General features: G+C 71.1%; 1 protein-coding gene across 1 annotated transcript in view; it reads left to right on the top strand.

The window, feature by feature from the left end:
* The window catches only part of LOC102458630 (uncharacterized), a 30,910-nt gene extending 13,683 nt beyond the window's left edge, over positions 1-17,227 (top strand). The window contains exons 4-21 of the mRNA XM_075903390.1: positions 207-251; positions 490-543; positions 1,691-1,744; positions 1,824-1,877; positions 2,952-3,059; positions 4,737-4,826; positions 4,904-4,957; positions 5,162-5,269; positions 7,340-7,447; positions 8,182-8,235; positions 8,388-8,441; positions 8,759-8,866; positions 10,907-10,960; positions 13,081-13,134; positions 13,288-13,341; positions 15,857-15,910; positions 16,621-16,734; positions 17,213-17,227. Of these exons, the coding sequence (XP_075759505.1) occupies positions 2,976-3,059; positions 4,737-4,826; positions 4,904-4,957; positions 5,162-5,269; positions 7,340-7,447; positions 8,182-8,235; positions 8,388-8,441; positions 8,759-8,866; positions 10,907-10,960; positions 13,081-13,134; positions 13,288-13,341; positions 15,857-15,910; positions 16,621-16,734; positions 17,213-17,227 (1,005 nt within the window). The 5' untranslated portion in view covers positions 207-251; positions 490-543; positions 1,691-1,744; positions 1,824-1,877; positions 2,952-2,975. The remainder of the gene's footprint in view (positions 1-206; positions 252-489; positions 544-1,690; positions 1,745-1,823; positions 1,878-2,951; positions 3,060-4,736; positions 4,827-4,903; positions 4,958-5,161; positions 5,270-7,339; positions 7,448-8,181; positions 8,236-8,387; positions 8,442-8,758; positions 8,867-10,906; positions 10,961-13,080; positions 13,135-13,287; positions 13,342-15,856; positions 15,911-16,620; positions 16,735-17,212) is intronic.
* The last annotated feature ends 1,287 nt before the right edge of the window (positions 17,228-18,514 follow it).

The raw sequence follows: 18,514 nt of genomic DNA, 5'->3' as shown, positions 1-18,514 counted from the left end.
CCTGACCTGGCACCTCCGCGGTGCCTCCTGCCCAGCACCCCCCTCGCCTCACCCCTGGGTGCCCAGCCCCCACCTCTCAGCCCACACCCACCCGATGCTAGCCCCTGCTGCCCTGGCCTGGCTGGGGTCCCCGGGCGGCTGACGCATGCTCTGGCGCGGGTGCCCAGGAGAGTCTGGTCGCTCTCAGCCCAATTCTGTGTCCGCAGGGCGACGCCGGCCATGATGGGGCCCCTGGGGCCGGGGGGGAGAAGGTAAGTCCAGTTTCCAGACTGTGTCTGTGCCATGGGGTCCACCATAGGCCCCGTGTCCTGGGGGACAGCACCTGGGGGAGGAGTGGTATAGAGCCCCTGGAGGGGTGGGGGAAGGGCGCAGGGCCTCTGGGGCCGAGGAAGGGGTATCGGGCCCCTGGAGGGGTGGGGGAAGGGAATTGGGGGGGTGTCAGGATGCTATTTCCCTTGTGCTCACAGCTGATCTCTCCTGCTCTCACAGGGCCCCCAGGGGCCACAAGGCCCCAATGGTTTCCCAGGCCCAAAGGGGCCACTGGTAAGTACCCACCAGAGTAGAGGGCTCAGCACCCTTGGGACCACCCAAGCCAGGTTCCCCCCCACACCAGTCACTGGCCGGTTGGTGTGTGACAGTCCTGGGGCTGCCTGGGGTGGGGGAGAATCCGGCCAGTCACTGGGGGGGCAGGGAAGTGTGTGGGGCTGCCCGGGGGGAACCCGGACAGTCATGGGGGGGCAAGGAGGAGTGTGCGGCTGCATGGGGGGAACCCGGCCAGTCACTGGGGGGGCAGGGAAGTGTGTAGGGCTGCCCGGAGGGAACCCGGACAGTCATGGGGGGGCAAGGAGGAGTGTGGGGCAGCCTGGGGGGAACCTGGCCAGTCTTGGGGGGGCAGGGACGTGTGTAGGGCTGCCCGGAGGGAACCCGGCCAGTCACTGGGGGGGCAGGGAGGCGTGTGGGGCAGCCTGGGGGGAACCTGGCCAGTCTTGGGGGGGCAGGGACGTGTGTAGGGCTGCCCGGAGGGAACCCGGCCAGTCACTGGGGGGGCAGGGAGGCGTGTGGGGCAGCCTGGGGGGAACCCGGCCAGTCTTGGGAGGGGCAGGGAGGCGTGTGGGGCAGCCTGGGGGGAACCCGGCCAGTCTTGGGGGGGGCAGGGAGGTGTGTGGGGCAGCCTGGGGGGAACCTGGCCAGTCTTGGGGGGGCAGGGACGTGTGTAGGGCTGCCCGGAGGGAACCCGGCCAGTCACTGGGGGGGCAGGGAGGCGTGTGGGGCAGCCTGGGGGGAACCCGGCCAGTCTTGGGAGGGGCAGGGAGGCGTGTGGGGCAGCCTGGGGGGAACCCGGCCAGTCTTGGGGGGGGCAGGGAGGTGTGTGGGGCAGCCTGGGGGAACCCGGCCAGTCTTGGGGGGGCAGGGAGGTGTGTGGGGCTGCCCGGAGGGAACCTGGCCAGTCACTGGGGGGGCAGGGAGGCGTGTGGGGCAGCCTGGGGGGAACCCGGCCAGTCTTGGGAGGGGCAGGGAGGCGTGTGGGGCAGCCTGGGGGGAACCCGGCCAGTCTTGGGGGGGGCAGGGAGGTGTGTGGGGCAGCCTGGGGGGAACCCGGCCAGTCTTGGGGGGGGCAGGGAGGCATGTGGGGCTGCCCGGGGGAACCGGCTGGTAGGCGCCCGCAGCCCCTGACTCTGAGCCTTGGCAGGGCCCTGTCGGGAAGGACGGGTTGCCCGGACACCCAGGACAGCGTGGGGAGCCGGTGAGTACCCCCCCGTGCCCCGTCGCTGCCCCAGTGGGGCCCGTCACAGCTGGCCGTCGCTCACCCCTTCTCTCCGCAGGGATACCACGGCAAGAACGGCCCCCCTGGCCCCACAGGGGTGGTGGGACCCCAGGTGAGTGAGCCCCCGGTCCGCGATGGGTCCCCGTCCCCCCGGGGGCATGGCACAGGCTTGCCCTGCAGCGGGTGCTGTGCTCCCTGGGGTGTCTGTAGGTCCAAGCCCCGGCAGCCGCTGCGTGGGGGTGTCGGGGTGCCAGGGCCAGGCTCTGGCGCTACCCGGGAGGGAGCCAGGCAGGACTCTGGGCAGCCTGTGGCAGGGGCCAAGAGGCCTCGTGGCACTGCCCTTGGAGCACTCAGCCCCCATCCCCATGTGGGGGGCTCCCGGGGCAGCCACAGGGCCTGCGCCCCAACTCGGCAGCCTCTGGGCCCACCCAGCGCCTGGAGCCGCAGGTGTGTGAGCTGGGTTGGGCCGTGGTGACAGGAGCAGTCAGGGTCTGTCTACACTACCCTGCTAGTTCGAACTACCGAGACTCCTCATTCCACGAGGTGCCTCATTCCACGAGGTGCACCGGTAGGAATAGGAAGCCTAGTCCGAACTACCTAGTTCGAGCCCCGTGTAGCCACGCTGCACGGGGTTCGAACCAGCGGGGTTTTAAAAATGGCGGAGCCCCGCTTATGCAAATGAAGCCCGGGAAATTCAAATCCTGGGCTTCATTTGCAAGTGCGGTATGCCTACATTACCCTCCTCGTTCGAACTAGCGGGGTAGTGTAGACAGACCCTCAGTCAGGTACATCTGGGGAGCTGGGTGGGCCTCAGTTTCCCTGGCTCTGCCCCTCCCCTAAACCCCACCGGCCAAGACTGACCTGCTCCCAGCTGCCTGCCCCCTCCCCTGGCCTTTGTCGGGCCCAGGGTCCCCTGGTGCCCCCCTCCCCTGCCCGGCTCAGGATACGAAGGGCACCGACCCTACCCTCAGCAAACACCCCCCGGTTCCTACCACCGGGACATTGGTGCCACACACAGGGAAACTGAGGCATGCCCAGCATTCACGCAGAGCAGCCAGACTCCCATACACCCTCACAAGGGGAGAGCCTGCCTCCTCTGCCCCCTTCTCTTGCAGGACCCAGCAAGCCTCACATGGGGGGCAGCCCATCCTGCCCCCCTCATTGCTGCCCCTTCTCTGCCCTTCAGGGTAACTCGGGCGAGACGGGCCCCATGGGAGAGAGGGGGCATCCAGGCTCCCCCGGACCCCCTGGGGAGCAGGGCCTCCCAGGGGCTGCTGGCCGGGAAGGCGCCAAGGTAAGTACCATGTGCAGGGAATGCGGGGTGTTTGTGTGCACCCCCAATGCCTGCACAGGCAGCACTGCCAGCAGGCCTCACCCAGGGCTGGGAGCTTGGACCCCTGGGGCCTCTCCCTGGCTCTGGGAGGGCAGTGGGGCCTAGTGGTTAGAGCGGGGGGGCGGGGGTCTGGGGATTGCTCAGAGGCCAGACTCCTGGGTCCTCTCCCTGGCTCTGGGAGGGCAGTGGGGCCTAGTGGTTAGAGTGGGGGGGCGGGGGTCTGGGGATTGCTCAGAGGCCAGACTCCTGGGTCCTCTCCCTGGCTCTGGGAGGGCAGCGGGGCCTAGTGGTTAGAGCGGGGGGGCGGGGGTCTGGGGATTGCTCAGAGGCCAGACTCCTGGGTCCTCTCCCTGGCTCTGGGAGGGCAGTGGGGCCTAGTGGTTAGAGTGGGGGGGCGGGGGGTCTGGGGATTGCTCAGAGGCCACACTCCTGGGTCCTCTCCCTGGCTCTGGGAGGGCAGTGGGGCCTACTGGTTAGAGCAGGGGGGCGGGGGTCTGGGGATTGCTCAGAGGCCAGACTCCTGGGTCCTCTCCGTGGCTCTGGGAGGGCAGTGGGGTCCAGTGGTTAGAGCGGGGGGGCGGGGGTCTGGGGATTGCTCAGAGGCCAGACTCCTGGGTCCTCTCCCTGGCTCTGGGAGGGCAGTGGGGTCCAGTGGTTAGAGTGGGGGGTTGCCTGGACTCCTGGGTCCTCTCCCTGGCTCTGGGAGGGCAGTGGGGCCTAGTGGTTAGAGCGGGGGGGCGGGGGTCTGGGGATTGCTCAGAGGCCAGACTCCTGGGTCCTCTCCCTGGCTCTGGGAGGGCAGTGGGGTCCAGTGGTTAGAGCGGGGGGGGCGGGGGTCTGGGGATTGCTCAGAGGCCAGACTCCTGGGTCCTCTCCCTGGCTCTGGGAGGGCAGTGGGGCCTAGTGGTTAGAGCGGGGGGGCGGGGGTCTGGGGATTGCTCAGAGGCCAGACTCCTGGGTCCTCTCCGTGGCTCTGGGAGGGCAGTGGGGCCTAGTGGTTAGAGTGGGGGGGGCGGGGGTCTGGGGATTGCTCAGAGGCCAGACTCCTGGGTCCTCTCCCTGGCTCTGGGAGGGCAGTGGGGCCTAGTGGTTAGAGCGGGGGGGCGGGGGTCTGGGGATTGCTCAGAGGCCAGACTCCTGGATCCTCTCCGTGGCTCTGGGAGGGCAGTGGGGCCTAGTGGTTAGAGCGGGGGGGCGGGGGTCTGGGGATTGCTCAGAGGCCAGACTCCTGGGTCCTCTCCCTGGCTCTGGGAGGGCAGTGGGGCCTAGTGGTTAGAGCGGGGGTTGCCTGGACTCCTGGGTCCTACCCTTAGCTCTGCCCTGCAGGCTCGGTTCCTGGCCACAGACTAACTGGCTAAAGGCAGGAGGACGCGCCCCGAGGGCAGCCCCCCCCCCCCTCCTGCTGCACTGGAGGCCCCAGGCCAAGGGCCATGATGCCCTGGAAGCAGCTGCCCCCCCCCCCCCCCGCAAACACCGGTACCGTCCTCCCACTCTGCGTGTGCCCAGCACCTGCTCCTGGCCCCCACATCCTGCTCGGCCTGCAGCCCCCCCACTGCTCCCCATACCACCGGGGCCCTGCCCCAAGGCACGGGGAATGGGGGAGGGGTCCCCACTCACTGCTAACCCTCTGTCCCCTAGGGTGACCCCGGCCCAGCCGGCCTGCCTGGGAAGAACGGCCCCCCCGGCCTCCCAGGGTTCCCTGGTGCCAGGGCCCCGCCCGGCCAGACGGTGAGTGTAGCGGGGGGCGGGGGGGGGGGGGGCTGGCAGGGGCCGGCTGTAACGCTCCCACCTTGTCTTCTCCACAGGGGCCCGCCGGCCTGAAGGGCAGGGAAGGGCCCCCAGGTCCCCCCGGCCCCACGGTGAGTAGCTGGCCCCAGGGGGGGGAGAACCCGCATGGGACCTGAAGGGAAGGGGGCTTGGGAATAGCTGGGGGCCTTTGGAAGGCTTGTGGGATGGGGGAGGGGCTAGAGGGGTCTCGGGGGTGATGGGTGGGTTGGAGGGTGGGGGGTTTCCATAGGGCGCTGGGGGCATGGCCCCCCCAACACATGTGCACTTCTCTCCAGGGCGCCCCTGGTGAGCGAGGCCCCTCGGGGGCAGCTGGAGGCATCGGGCTGCCAGGCCATGGAGGGGAGCAGGGCCCCCCCGGCCCCGCTGGGGAGAAGGGGGCCCCGGTAAGTGCGGGCTGCTCCTGCTGGGGCCACTCTGAGGCTGTGACTTGGGGGGGGCAGTGAGAGCATTGGGGGCTGGGCCTCTCTGAGGTTGGTCTGTGCCCTGGGGGGGTTGGTCTCTGCCCCAGGGGGGTCAGTCTGTGCCCCGGGGGGGTCAGTCTGTTTCCCCTGGGGGGGTCAGTCTGTTTCCCCCGGGGGGGGTCGGTCTGTGCCCCGGGGGGGATCAATCTGTTTCCCCTGGGGGGGTCAGTCTGTTTCCCCTGGTGGGGTCGGTCTGTGCCCCGGGGGGGGGGGGGTCAGTCTGTTTCCCCTGGGGGGGTCGGTCTGTGCCCCGGGGGGAGGGTCAGTCTGTTTCCCCCAAGGGGGTCGGTCTGTGCCCCGGGGGGGGGTCAGGCTGTTTCCCCCGGGGGGGTCGGTCTGTGCCCCGGGGGGGTCAGTCTGTTTCCCTCAGGGGGGTCGGTCTGTGCCCCGGGGGGGGTCAGGCTGTTTCCCTCGGGGGGGGGGGGTGTGACGTAGTGGGGGTACTTGCTGGGCTGTGGTGACCCCTGCTGTCTGGAGCAAGACCCAGCAGGGAAAACCTCGCTAGGCAGAGGTAAGGCCAAACTTGTTGAACCAGTGGCCAGACACCCCCCATGGAGAGGAACAAAGGAAGGTGGATGCTGCCCTGACTGCGGGGGCAGGGCTGGAAGTTAGGGGGTTGGTTGCTGGCTGTCGGAGGGCATGGAGGAGAGCCTAGGGGAAGGGGCTGGAGTTTAGGGGCCCAGTCTCCCCCATCTCAAGGGGGCCTGAGGCATCCTAGCCCAGTTCCTGTAACCAGATTCCATCTGTGCTGCGCTGGGCTGGAGGAGCAATAAACCACCCTCAATTCCACTGGCTGGTGCAGTCTGTTTGTGCCATTTCGGGGTGCAGGAGACGGGGAACCCCCAACGCGCTGTCACAGGGGGGTCGGTCTGTGCCCCGGGGGGGGGTCAGTCTGTTTCCCCCGGGGGGGTCGGTCTGTGCCCCGGGGGGGGGTCAGTCTGTTTCCCTCGGGGGGGTCGGTCTGTTTCCCCTGGAGGGGTCGGTCTGTGCCACGGGGGGAGGGTCAGTCTGTTTCCCCGGGGGGGTCGGTCTGTGCCCCGGGGGGGTCAGTCTGTTTCCCTCGGGGGGGTCAGTCTGTGCCCCGGGGGGGTCAGTCTGTTTCCCCTGGGGGGGTCGGTCTGTGCCCCGGGGGGGGGTCAGTCTGTTTCCCTCGGGGGGGGTCGGTCTGTGCCCCGGGGGGGGGTCAGTCTGTTTCCCCTGGGGGGGTCGGTCTGTGCCCCGGGGGGGTCAGGCTGTTTCCCTCGGGGGGGTCGGTCTGTGCCCCGGGGGGGGGGGTCAGTCTGTTTCCCCTGGAGGGGTCGGTCTGTGCCACGGGGGGAGGGTCAGTCTGTTTCCCCTGGGGGGGGTCGGTCTGTGCCCCGGGGGGGTCAGTCTGTGCCCCGGGGGGGTCAGTCTGTTTCCCCTGGGGGGGTCAGTCTGTTTCCCCTGGGGGGGTCAGGCTGTTTCCCTCGGGGGGGTCGGTCTGTGCCCCAGGGGGGTCAGGCTGTTTCCCTCGGGGGGGTCAGTCTGTTTCCCCTGGGGGGGTCAGTCTGTTTCCCCTGGGAGTGGGGGTGTAAAATGGGAGGAGGGTTGGTCTGTGCACCATGTGGGGGGGGTCAGTGTGCGGGTGGGGGGGCTGTCTGCTCTGTGACCGGGGTCCCCTGCGCTGGGAGGGGAGATTCTCACCGACTCCCAATGTGGATTAACCAGACACCCCGGCTCAGCGCCCGGGGGGGGGGGGGGGGATCAGCCCCTGGCTGGGGCAGGGCTGGAGGAGAGTTTGGTTTCTGGCTGGGGTCGTGGAGGAGGCAGCCTAGGGAAGCGGCTGGGGTTTAGGGGCCCAGCCCCCCATCTCCAGGGGGCTGAGGCATCCCAGGCCTGCCCTGGAACCAGATCCCGTCTGTTGGGGCCATTCCGGGGGTGCCGGAGGCGGGCCCCGCCATGCCGCCACGGGGGGGCCGTCTCTGCCCAGCCGCTGACCCTGCTCTCAGTGGCTCCCATTTCTTCCCACAGGGGGAGAGGGGCCCGACGGGGCCGGCCGGGCACGACGGGATCCAAGGCCCCGGGGGCCTGCCAGGCCCAGCTGGGCCCCCGGGCCCCGGCGGCGAGGACGGTGACAAGGTGGGGAGATGGGCAGCAGCGTCTGCCTGTCCTGAGGCCTCGCACCGAGCTGGAGCTATTCTGGGGGGGGGGCTGAGCTGCGCCCCCCCCTTATTCCTGCTGGGATTGGGCCCCGTTGCTGTGAATGGCTCTGCCCCCTCCAGCTGCAGAGCCCGGGACTGGCGGCAGGACCCCGAGGGCCGGGCGGAAACATGGGGCCAGCAGGACCCCCGGGGGCCACCCAGAGGACAGGACCTGGGGCGGGAGGAGCCAGCGACAGGTCCAGTCCCCAGTGTGGGGAACCCAGGTGCAAAACCTGGGGGTGCTACAGCTGCCTCTGCAAACACCCACTTTCCATGCCTACGGCTGCCACGGGCAGGGCTATCTGGGGCTATGGCGATGGCCGGTTCCTGGGGGACGGTTCCCCTGGCGATGGCGGGTTACCTGGGGCTAGTTGCTATGGCGATGGCCAGTTCCTGGGGGACGGTTCCCCTGGTGATGGCGGGTTACCTGGGGCTAGTTGCTATGGCGATGGCCGGTTCCTGGGGGACGGTTCCTCTGGCGATGGCGGGTTACCTGGAGCTAGTTGCTATGGCGATGGCTGGTTCCTGGGAGACGGTTCCCCTGGTGATGGCGGGTTACCTGGGACTAGTTGCTATGGCGATAGCCGGTTCCTGAGGGATGGTTCCCCTGGCAACAGGGGGTTGCCCTGGGGTGCCCCTGGTGCGGCTTATGAGGTCTCTTTGCCTTTGCAGGGGGAAATGGGGGGCCCTGGCCAGAAGGGGAGCAAGGGGGACAAGGGTGAGGCGGTAAGTGCCGGGGCATGTGCGGGGGGAATGGGGGTGTCTGAGGAGGGGGCAGGCAGGGGTGTAATGTGGGGGCTTGGGAGATGCTGAGGGGTGAACAGTGGGGCGGGGTGGGGGGGCTGCTTTTGCCCCAGCTCTGACTGTCCTCTCCCCAGGGCCCGCCAGGACCCACCGGTATCCAGGGACCCGTCGGGCACCCTGGCTCCGCGGTGAGTATCTAGGGAGCCCAGTGACACCCCATCTGCTCTTTCCACCCCCCCATCCCTGGCCAGTGCCCCCCACTGCCCTGAGTCTGGCTGGGCCTGGGGGCTGTATGCCCTCCCTGAGCTGCCTGACCCCCCCCGGAGCCGCCTGACCCTCTGGGGCCTCCTGACCCCTCGGATCTGTATGGGCCCCTGGAGCTGCCTCACCCCCTGGAGCTGCATGTCCCCTGGGATGGGGGGGTCGGCCTGTGTCCCAGGGATGGGGGGTGGGGAGGGTGGCTCTGCAGCTGGGGGTGCTGACCCCAAACCCTTGGGCCCTGCAGGGAGTGGATGGGGAGCCCGGCCGACGTGGGCAGCAGGGGATGTTTGGACAGAAGGGAGACGAGGGGGCACGGGGATTCCCTGGCCTGAGCGGCCCTGCTGGATTGCAGGTAGGGAGGGGCGCTGGCTGGGGGGGGGGCAGGGCCGGGCTGGCAGGGGCTGGGGGTGGGGAGGGAGGGGCGCTGGCTGGGGGGGGCAGGGCCGGGCTGGCAGGGGCTGGGGGTGGGGAGGGAGGGGCGCTGGCTGGGGGGGCAGGGCCGGGCTGGCAGGGGCTGGGGGTGGGGAGGGAGGGGCGCTGGCTGGGGGAGCAGGGCCGGGCTGGCAGGGGCTGGGGGTGGGGAGGGAGGAGCGCTGGCTGGGGGGGCAGGGCCGGGCTGGCAGGGGCTGGGGGTGGGGAGGGAAGGGCGCTGGCTGGGGGGGCAGGGCCGGGCTGGCAGGGGCTGGGGGTGGGGAGGGAGGGGCGCTGGCTGGGGGGGCAGGGCCGGGCTGGCAGGGGCTGGGGGTGGGGAGGGAGGGGCGCTGGCTGGGGGGGCAGGGCCGGGCTGGCAGGGGCTGGGGGTGGGGAGGGAGGGGCGCTGGCTGGGGGGGCAGGGCCGGGCTGGCAGGGGCTGGGGGTGGGGAGAGAGGGTCGCTGGCTGGGGGGGCAGGGCCGGGCTGGCAGGGGCTGGGGGTGGGGAGGGAGGGGCGCTGGCTGGGGGGGCAGGGCCGGGCTGGCAGGGGCTGGGGGTGGGGAGAGAGGGGCGCTGGCTGGGGGGGCAGGGCCGGGCTGGCAGGGGCTGGGGGTGGGGAGGGAGGGGTGCTGGCTGGGGGGGGCAGGGCCGGGCTGGCAGGGGCTGGGGGTGGGGAGGGAGGGGCGCTGGCTGGGGGGGCAGGGCAGGGCCGGGCTGGCAGGGGCTGGGGGTGGGGAGGGAGGGGCGCTGGCTGGGGGGGCAGGGCAGGGCCGGGCTGGCAGGGGCTGGGGGTGGGGAGGGAGGGGCGCTGGCTGGGGGGGCAGGGCAGGGCCGGGCTGGCAGGGGCTGGGGGTGGGGAGGGAGGGGCGCTGGCTGGGGGGGCAGGGCCGGGCTGGCAGGGGCTGGGGGTGGGGAGGGAAGGGCGCTGGCTGGGGGGGCAGGGCCGGGCTGGCAGGGGCTGGGGGTGGGGAGGGAAGGGCGCTGGCTGGGGGGGCAGGGCCGGGCTGGCAGGGGCTGGGGGTGGGGAGGGAGGGGCGCTGGCTGGGGGGGCAGGGCCGGGCTGGCAGGGGCTGGGGGTGGGGAGGGAGGGGCGCTGGCTGGGGGGGCAGGGCCGGGCTGGCAGGGGCTGGGGGGGGGAGGGAGGGGCGCTGGGTGGGGGGGCAGGGCCGGGCTGGCAGGGGCTGGGGGGGGGAGGGAAGGGCGCTGGCTGGGGGGGCAGGGCCGGGCTGGCAGGGGCTGGGGGTGGGGAGGGAGGGGCGCTGGGTGGGGGGGCAGGGCCGGGCTGGCAGGGGCTGGGGGTGGGGAGGGAGGGGCGCTGGCTGGGGGGGCAGGGCCGGGCTGGCAGGGGCTGGGGGTGGGGAGGGAGGGGCGCTGGCTGGGGGGGCAGGGCCGGGCTGGCAGGGGCTGGGGGTGGGGAGGGAGGGGCGCTGGCTGGGGGGGCAGGGCCGGGCTGGCAGGGGCTGGGGGTGAGGAGGGAGGGGCGCTGGCTGGGGGGGCAAGGCCGGGCTGGCAGGGGCTGGGGGTGGGGAGGAAGGGGCGCTGGCTGGGGGGGCAGGGCCGGGCTGGCAGGGGCTGGGGGTGGGGAGGGAAGGGCGCTGGCTGGGGGGGCAGGGCTGGGCTGGCAGGGGCTGTGGATGGGGAGGGAGGGGCGCTGGCTGGGGGGGCAGGGCCGGGCTGGCAGGGGCTGTGGATGGGGAGGGAGGGGCGCTGGCTGGGGGGGCAGGGCCGGGCTGGCAGGGGCTGGGGGTGGGGAGGGAAGGGCGCTGGCTGGGGGGGCAGGGCCGGGCTGGCAGGGGCTGGGGTGGGGAGGGAAGGGCATGGGCAGAGCTAGGGTCGGAGGAACAGTGCTGGGCTAGCAGGGGGCTGCCGGGGGGCCTCCGTTAGCAGAGCAGTGGGGGGGCAGGCCTGTGAGCCCCATATCCAGGAGGGACTGGCAGGGCCTGCACCCCTATTAACCGTCCCCCCCCCGGTTCTGTGCAGGGCATGCCGGGCCCACAGGGCGACAAAGGCGAGAGTGGAGATGTTGGCCCCATGGTAGGAACTCCCTGCCCCTCCCCTCCTCCTGCCTCAAGCCCTCAGCCCCCCCGCCCCCCCTCACCCCCTCTCTCAGGTCCCGTCCAAGCGGCCAGGTGGGGTCAGACCAAAGGTCCATCCAGTCCCGTGTCCTGGCTGCCCACAGTGGCCAGTGCCCAGTGCCCCAGAGGGAGGGAGCAGAGCAGGGAACCACCATGTCCCCTATGGCCCAGTCCCAGCGTCCGGCAGAGGCCAGGGACCCCCGCCCGGCCAGCCTGGCTAAGAAGTGTTCAGGGACCTTGCCTCCATGAACTTCTTTAGGGGTTTTTTTGGACCCTGTTAAAGTCCTGGGCTTCACAACATCCTGTGGCGAGGAGTTCCACAGGTTGACTGTGTGCTGCGTGAGGACACCCCCCTGCCCTGTCATGCTCTCACAGGTTGTTCCCACACTGGCCCCTATGGTCCCGGGTGGAACCCCCAACAGTGAGACAGCCCCTTCTCGGGGGCCACTTGTACTTAAAAGAAGCACTCGGGATCTTTTTCAGGGGGATAAGGCAACACGCCCCATTTACTGATCACACATAGAATAATTAACAGTTATCATATGCATCTGATATATATATATATATATATATGTCACACACACACACTCACACGCACTCACTCACACACTCACACACACACTCACACCACACACACTCACTCACACTCACTCACTCACACTCACTCACTCACTCACACATGCACAAGCACACTCTGTCTTGCTGTTGTTACCAACAAGTTGCTCCCCTTAACTTCACTGGCCAGTGCGTTAGATGGGGGAGGGGTAGAGCCGGGCTTGATCCGGATCGATGCTCCGATGGTGACTAGACGAAACCTGGAGTCCTCTGCAAGACACCTCACTTTTCTAGCAGCTTCCCTCTTATGCAAATAGATCCCAGATTCAAACTCTGGGTCTGTGTCCCTTGGTCCCTTTGTGCTGCAGAGAGGGGGTTTTCCAGAGAAGGTGCCTGCTCCTAATCCCCAAGGCCGTCAGTCTGTCTGCTCCCCTTTCTTCAGCCCATTGATACCCTGGGTCTGGCTTCCACCCCCTTTTCAACTGCTGTAGCTCTCTGGAGGTGCTGGGCTCCCAAGTGTTGCTCATTCACACCTCGTTCATTCAACTGGGCAGTTGATTACAGAGTGGGGGGAGAGAGTGGGGGAAAATCTTATTCTGCTCCAAGTTTTCTATGTAGGGTTCTAAGACAAAGTTATTTCAAGCAGCCCCTCGCACAAGCCTGAGCCTGCCCGGGGGGCTGTTTCTGGCTACATAGGGTTATATTCTTAACAGTTCTAAGTTCCATGACCTAACACATTCTATTCTAAAGGGGCAATAATAATAATAAATCCAAACATTTAACGATCTTAACTAATAATAATAAGAAGAATTAATAATAAATCTAAACACTTTAAGTTGTGGGGAACAAATTCTGGGGAGTCACTTCCATTTGGGGGAATCATTTTCAATACATTGATCTGTTATCCCCACACTCTCTCCTGGGGGTTCAGCCCCTCTGAGCCCCCAGCCGCCTGTCTCTGCCGTGGGCCCTTGGGGAGTCCCCTCGCCTGGGGCCCCTCCCAGAGCAGCCCTGGTCTCCGGCCCAGAGCGACTCCCAGCCAGGGCAGAGGGTGTCTCACGCTTTGAACCCAGCCCAGCAACTCTCAGGCCTGTCGGTCTGCCCCCCGCCCAGCCCCGAACGTCTCCCCTGCAGCCAGGGGGCTCTGCCTGCCCCGTCCAGCCCAGTCTCCGATCCCCCCTAGCAGCCCCTCCCCCAACTTGTGTCTGCTGGTCAGGTAACCAGGGCGCCTGCCCCCCCTTCTCTGCCCTTAGCCCCCCGGCTGGGACTGGCCCCGGGGTCTCTCGGCAGCCCCTTGGCCCCCACTGGCCAGACCCGGCCGTGCCCTCTGAGCTGGGTCTGCCGGGCCCAGGTCTGTGCTGGGCCCCGGAACAACCAACCCCCCCGTTACACCAGTAACCCCTGAGACACCGCGTGCCCCCCAGCAGGCAGCCCCTTGGCAACTCCCTCCTGCCCCCCACGCCAGGGACTGTCCCTTCGGTGCCTGCGCACCCGGCTCTAACGGCTCCTTCCCCTTCTCTGCAGGGCCCCCCTGGCGCTGCCGGACCCCGTGGGGCGCAGGGCCCTGCTGGCGGCGATGTAAGTGCCTGTCTGCTCCAGGGGCGCCCATGCGGGGGGAGGCGTCTGGGGGAAGAGGCTGGTGGGCGAGCCCCCTCCCTGCGCTCCCGTGGGGGAAGGGGCGCGACTCCCAAGGTGCTGAGCAGCGAGTGACCCCCACCCCTGTGTGCCTAGGGCCCTCTGGGGATGCCCGGTGGAGCGGGGCAGCCGGGCGCCGTCGGGGACAAGGTGAGTGGGGGGCGCAGGACGACACGCAGCTTCGCCCCTCGGAGCCACTTCCCTGCCCACTCCCAGCAATGCCCCCTGCACGTGTCCCCCCTGCCCTCCTCCGCTGCCCCAGGGCCCCCTCCCCTGCATCCGCCCGACCCCCCTGCCCCAGGGCCCCCTCCCCTGCACCCGCCTGGCCCCCCTGCCTGGCCCCCCTGCCCTCCTCCGCTGCCCCAGGGCCCCCTCCCCTGCATCCGCCCGACCCCCCTGCCCCAGGGCCCCCTCCCCTGCACCCGCCCAGCCCCCCCCGCCCTCCCCCACTGCCCCATGGCCCCCTCCCCTGCACCCGCCCAGCCCCCCCTGCCCTCCCCCGCTGCCCCAGGGCCCCCTCCCCTGCATCCGCCCGACCCCCCCTGCCCCAGGGCCCTCTCCCCTGCACCCGCCCGACCCCCCTGCCCCAGGGCCCCCTCCCCTGCACCCGCCCAGCCCCCCCTGCCCTCCCCCGCTGCCCCAGGGCCCCCTCCCCTGCACCCGCCCGACCCCCCTGCCCCAGGGCCCCCTCCCCTGCACCCGCCCAGCCCCCCCTGCCCTCCCCCGCTGCCCCAGGGCCCCCTCCCCTGCACCCGCCCCGCCCCCCTGCCTGGCCCCCCTGCCCCAGGGCCCCCTCCCCTGCACACGCCCGGCCCCCCTGCCCCAGGGCCCCCTCCCCTGCACCCGCCCAGCCCCCCTGCCTGGCCCCCCTGCCCCAGGGCCCCCTCCCCTGCACCCGCCCGACCCCCCTGCCTGGCCCCCCTGCCCTCCTCCGCTGCCCCAGGGCCCTCTCCCCTGCACCCGCCCGACCCCCCTGCCTGGCCCCCCTGCCCTCCTCCGCTGCCCCAGGGCCCTCTCCCCTGCACCCGCCCGACCCCCCTGCCTGGCCCCCCTGCCCCAGGGCCCCCTCCCCTGCACCCGCCCAGCCCCCCCTGCCCTCCCCCACTGCCCCAGGGCCCCCTCCCCTGCACCCGCCCGACCCCCCTGCCCTCCCCCGCTGCCCCAGGGCCCCCTCCCCTGCACTCGCCCGACCCCCCTGCCCTCCCCCACTGCCCCAGGGCCCCCTCCCCTGCACCCGTACAGCCTCCCTGCCCTCCCCCGCTGCCCCAGGGCCTCCTCCCCATCACCCATACAGCCTCCCTGCCCGCCTCCGCTGCCCCAGGGCCCCCTCCCCTGCACCCACCCAGCCCCCCTGCCTGGCCCCCCTGCCCTCCTCCGCTGCCCCAGGGCCCCCTCCCCTGCACCCGCCCAGCCCCCCTGCCAGGCCCCCCTGCCCTCCCCCACTGCCCCAGGGCCCCCTCCCCTGCACCCGCCCAGCCCCCCTGCCGGGCCCCCCTGCCCTCCCCCGCTGCCCCAGGGCCCCCTCCCCTGCACCCGCCCAGCCCCCCTGCCGGGCCCCCCTGCCCTCACCCCGCTGCCCCAGGGCCCCCCTGCCCTGCACCCGCCCAGCCCCCCTGCCGGCCCCCCTGCCCTCCCCCGCTGCCCCAGGCCCCCTCCCCTGCACCCGCCCAGCCCCCCTGCGGGCCCCCCCTGCTCTCCCCCCGCTGCCCCAGGGGCCCCCTCCCCTGCACCCGCCCAGGCCCCCTGCCAGGCCCCCCTGCCCTCCTCCGCTGCCCCAGGGCCCCCTCCCCTGCACCCGCCCAGCCCCCCTGCCGGGCCCCCCCTGCTCTCCCCCGCTGCCCCAGGGCCCCCTCCCCTGCACCCGCCCAGCCCCCCTGCCGGCCCCCCTGCCCTCCCCCGCTGCCCCAGGGCCCCCTCCCCTGCACCCGCCCAGCCCCCGTGCCCTCCCCCAGTTCCCCTGTGCCCCCTCCCCTGTCCTAGAGCCCTCCCAGGGGTGCCATCCCAGTCCCAGCTCCAGACAGGGCCCCTCCCCAGTCCAGCTGTGCTGTCCAGAACCGTTGTGCATAGCACACCCTGCGAGCCCAGACAGGTGGGGGAGGGTCCAATCCGCCTCCCTTTTACCCCACCCAAGAGGGAAAAAGTAGCATCTGAGGGGGGAGCCAGTACAGCATGTGGGGAAACCGAGTCACACATGGTATCCCTGCAGATATTACCCCTCTACATCCTGCCCCTGGCCTTGCCTCTGGCTCCCCCCGGCCTAGCAGGGCGGTGGCCTCTGCCTGGGCCAGCCAGGGTGGGGAGTCCCCAGGCCCTGCCCCCTCGTCCTCAGGCTGGAGAGAGTCACCCCCCCGCCCCCGCCAGCAATTGATCCCCAGCCCTGCAGGCAGCCCCCCTCCGCCATGCCCAGCTTCCCTGCACAAGGGGTCACCGGTCGCACCCCCTCCTGGGCTCAGGTCACTGTGAGCCTGGGCCAGTGTGAACCGGCTGAGCTGGGGCAGCCTCCTGCAGAGAGAGTCACGCCCGGAACCTCTATCCGGCACGGGGCAGTGCTCGGGGAAACTGAGGCACGCACCCATGGGGCCAGGCCAGTAGAAATCCCAGGAGCGAACAGCGAAGACAACCCCTGCTTCCTCACAGGCTTGCTCTGCTCTTCTCTGCCATGCAGGGGGAGCCGGGCGAGGCAGGAGACCCCGGAGCCCCAGGGGAGCCAGGCCGGCGGGTAAGTTCTGCGCACAGGTGGGCCGGGGGGTCTCTACGCTTGGGCACAGCAGCGGGGAGCAGGGATGGGACCCGGCAGCACACTGAGCACTCAGCTGAGCGCATGATCTGTGGCAGCCTGGCCAGCTCCCTCCTGCGGCAGGGTGACGGCGCGTTGGGGTCCCCGCCTCCTGCACCCCCGTAGCGGCACGAACAGACCCCACCAGCCGGTAGCACAGGGGGAGTTTATTGCCTCTCCAGGGTACAGCCCAGATGTCAGCTGGTTCCAGGGCAGGCCTAGGATGCCTCAGCCCCCCTTGAGATGGGGGGGGAGTCTGGGCTCCTAAATCCCAGCCTGTTGCTGAGGCTGCTTCCTCCATGATCCCAGACAGACACTAACTCCCTCTCCTCCAGCCCTGCCCCCCAGCCCGGGCAGCATCCCCTTCCTTTGTTCCTCTCCATGGGGGGGTAGCAGGTCAGACCGGTTGAGAGCCCCCTTTGCCTAGTGACTCACCCCCTGCCCTGCTGGGCCGTGGTACCGGCAGCAGCCAGTGGGGTTACCACAGAGCCAGCAGCATAGAAACCAGCCAGGTACCCCCACTACGTCACAGGCAGGTAGGCCTACAGGTTAACGCCTGGTCATCCTGTGTCCGCACTGGGGCTGCCGTGGGGTGGGGACCTGCTGCCAAGGGGCAGGCTCCAAGCAGCCCTGGCACCCGTGTCTCCCTGCAGGGTGTGAAAGGAGACGTGGGGGAGAAGGAGAGTCCGGGCCATCGGGCGCTGCTGGGGCTCCTGGCAAGAGAGGGCCCCCAGGAGAGGATGGAGCCAAAAGGCAACCTGGTGAGTGCAGCGGGGCTGGGGGGGCAGGGGCATGGGTCCTGTGGGGTTGGGGGGGCAGGGCATGGGGCCTGTGGGGCTGGGGGCAGGGCATGGGGCCGGGGGGCATGGCCTACAGAGCTGGGGGGGCATGGCATGGGGCCTGGGGAACAGGGCATCGGGGCTAGGGGCAGGCTCCTCCCCTGGCCTTTGTCTGCCTCTGGGGCCCAGGGTCACCCGTCGTATCCCCCACTGGGGCTCAGGGTACGAGGGGACTGGCAGGCACATGTGCAGGCAGCTGGAGCAACCCCCCACAACACTCCCTTTGGTGCCACACATGGGAAACTGAGGGCACACACAGTGTTCATAGCAAAACAGACCCACGTGGGCTCACACCCGAACACAAAGGGACCCTCCCTCTTCGGGCCTGAGCTGTAGCCAGGGACCCGAGTCCTGGGGGCAGGGGGCACTGACATTTGCACTCCCTGCACGGGGCCCTGGGGCGCAGACTCCACCTCTGTAGCCAGGGCAGCGCCCAAAGAGATCCCGCGGCAGCCCCCCAGCCCAGGGCCCAGCAGCCTCCCTGTGGGCTGTAGCCGGGCTCCCGGGCAGCTGCTCCCCCCGGCTCTCGGGGGTGTCTTTGCCCTCCTGCACTGGCCTGTGTCGGGCGCCGCGCCAGCCTGCCTCTGGGGCAGGGCTGAGCCCCAGAAAGGGCCTGGGGAGGCCTGGCCAGTGTCCTTGGCGCCCAGGGACCCCCGGCCCGGCTCAGTCTGGCTCACAGACACCGTGGGCCCCGCCCCCCTCCGCAGCCGGGGGGCTCCCAGCCGGCACGAGCACGGGACGGGTCTTGGGGTCCTAGGGACCCAGCGCGGCACAGACTGGTCAGCCAGGGGACCAGAGCAGTGAGTGCAGTCCAGCCCGGGAAGGGGGGCCCAGAGCCCGGGCCCTGCCCCCCCCCAGCCTGGGCCCTGCCCCCCTCCCAGCCCCCCAGCCCGGCCCTGCCCCCCCCCAGCCCGGGCCCTGCCCCCCTCCAGCCCCCCCAGCCCGGGCCCTGCCCCCTCCCAGCCCGGGCCCTGCCCCCATCTCTGCTCCCCCCAGCCCCCCCAGCCCGGGCCCTGCCCCCCTCCCAGCCCCCCAGCCCGGGCCCTGCCCCCCCCCAGCCCGGGCCTTGCTCCCCTCCCAGCCCCCCCCAGCCCGGGCCCTGCCCCTCCCAGCCCGGGCCCTGCCCCCATCTCTGCTCCCCCCAGCCCCACCCCCCAGCCCGGGCCCTGCCCCCTCCCAGCCCCCCAGCCCGGGCCCTGCCCCCCTCCCAGCCCGGGCCCTGCCCCCATCTCTGCTCCCCCAGCCCGGGCCTGCCCCCTCCCAGCCCCCCCAGCCTGGGCCCTGCCCCCCTCCCAGCCAGGGCCCTGCCCCATCTCTGCTCCCCCAGCCCGGGCCCTGCCCCCTCCCAGCCCCCCAGCCAGGGCCCTGCCCCCCTCCCAGCCAGGGCCCTGCCCTCATCTCTGCTCCCCCAGCCCGGGCCCTGCCCCCTCCCAGCCCCCCCAGCCTGGGCCCTGCCCCCCTCCTAGCCCCCCCAGCCAGGGCCCTGCCCCCATCTTTGCTCCCCCAGCCTGGGCCCTGCCCCCTCCCAGCCCCCCCAGCCAGGGCCCTGCCCCCATCTCTGCTCCCCCAGCCTGGGCCCTGCCCCCTCCCAGCCCCCCCAGCCTGGGCCCTGCCCCCCCTCCTAGCCCCCCCAGCCAGGGCCCTGCCCCCATCTCTGCTCCCCCAGCCTGGGCCCTGCCCCCTCCCAGCCCCCCCAGCCAGGGCCCTG

Source organism: Pelodiscus sinensis, chromosome 19, assembly GCF_049634645.1.
Source record: "Pelodiscus sinensis isolate JC-2024 chromosome 19, ASM4963464v1, whole genome shotgun sequence".
Classification (NCBI taxonomy): domain Eukaryota; kingdom Metazoa; phylum Chordata; order Testudines; family Trionychidae; genus Pelodiscus; species Pelodiscus sinensis.
This window is presented reverse-complemented; position numbering and strand designations above follow the sequence as displayed.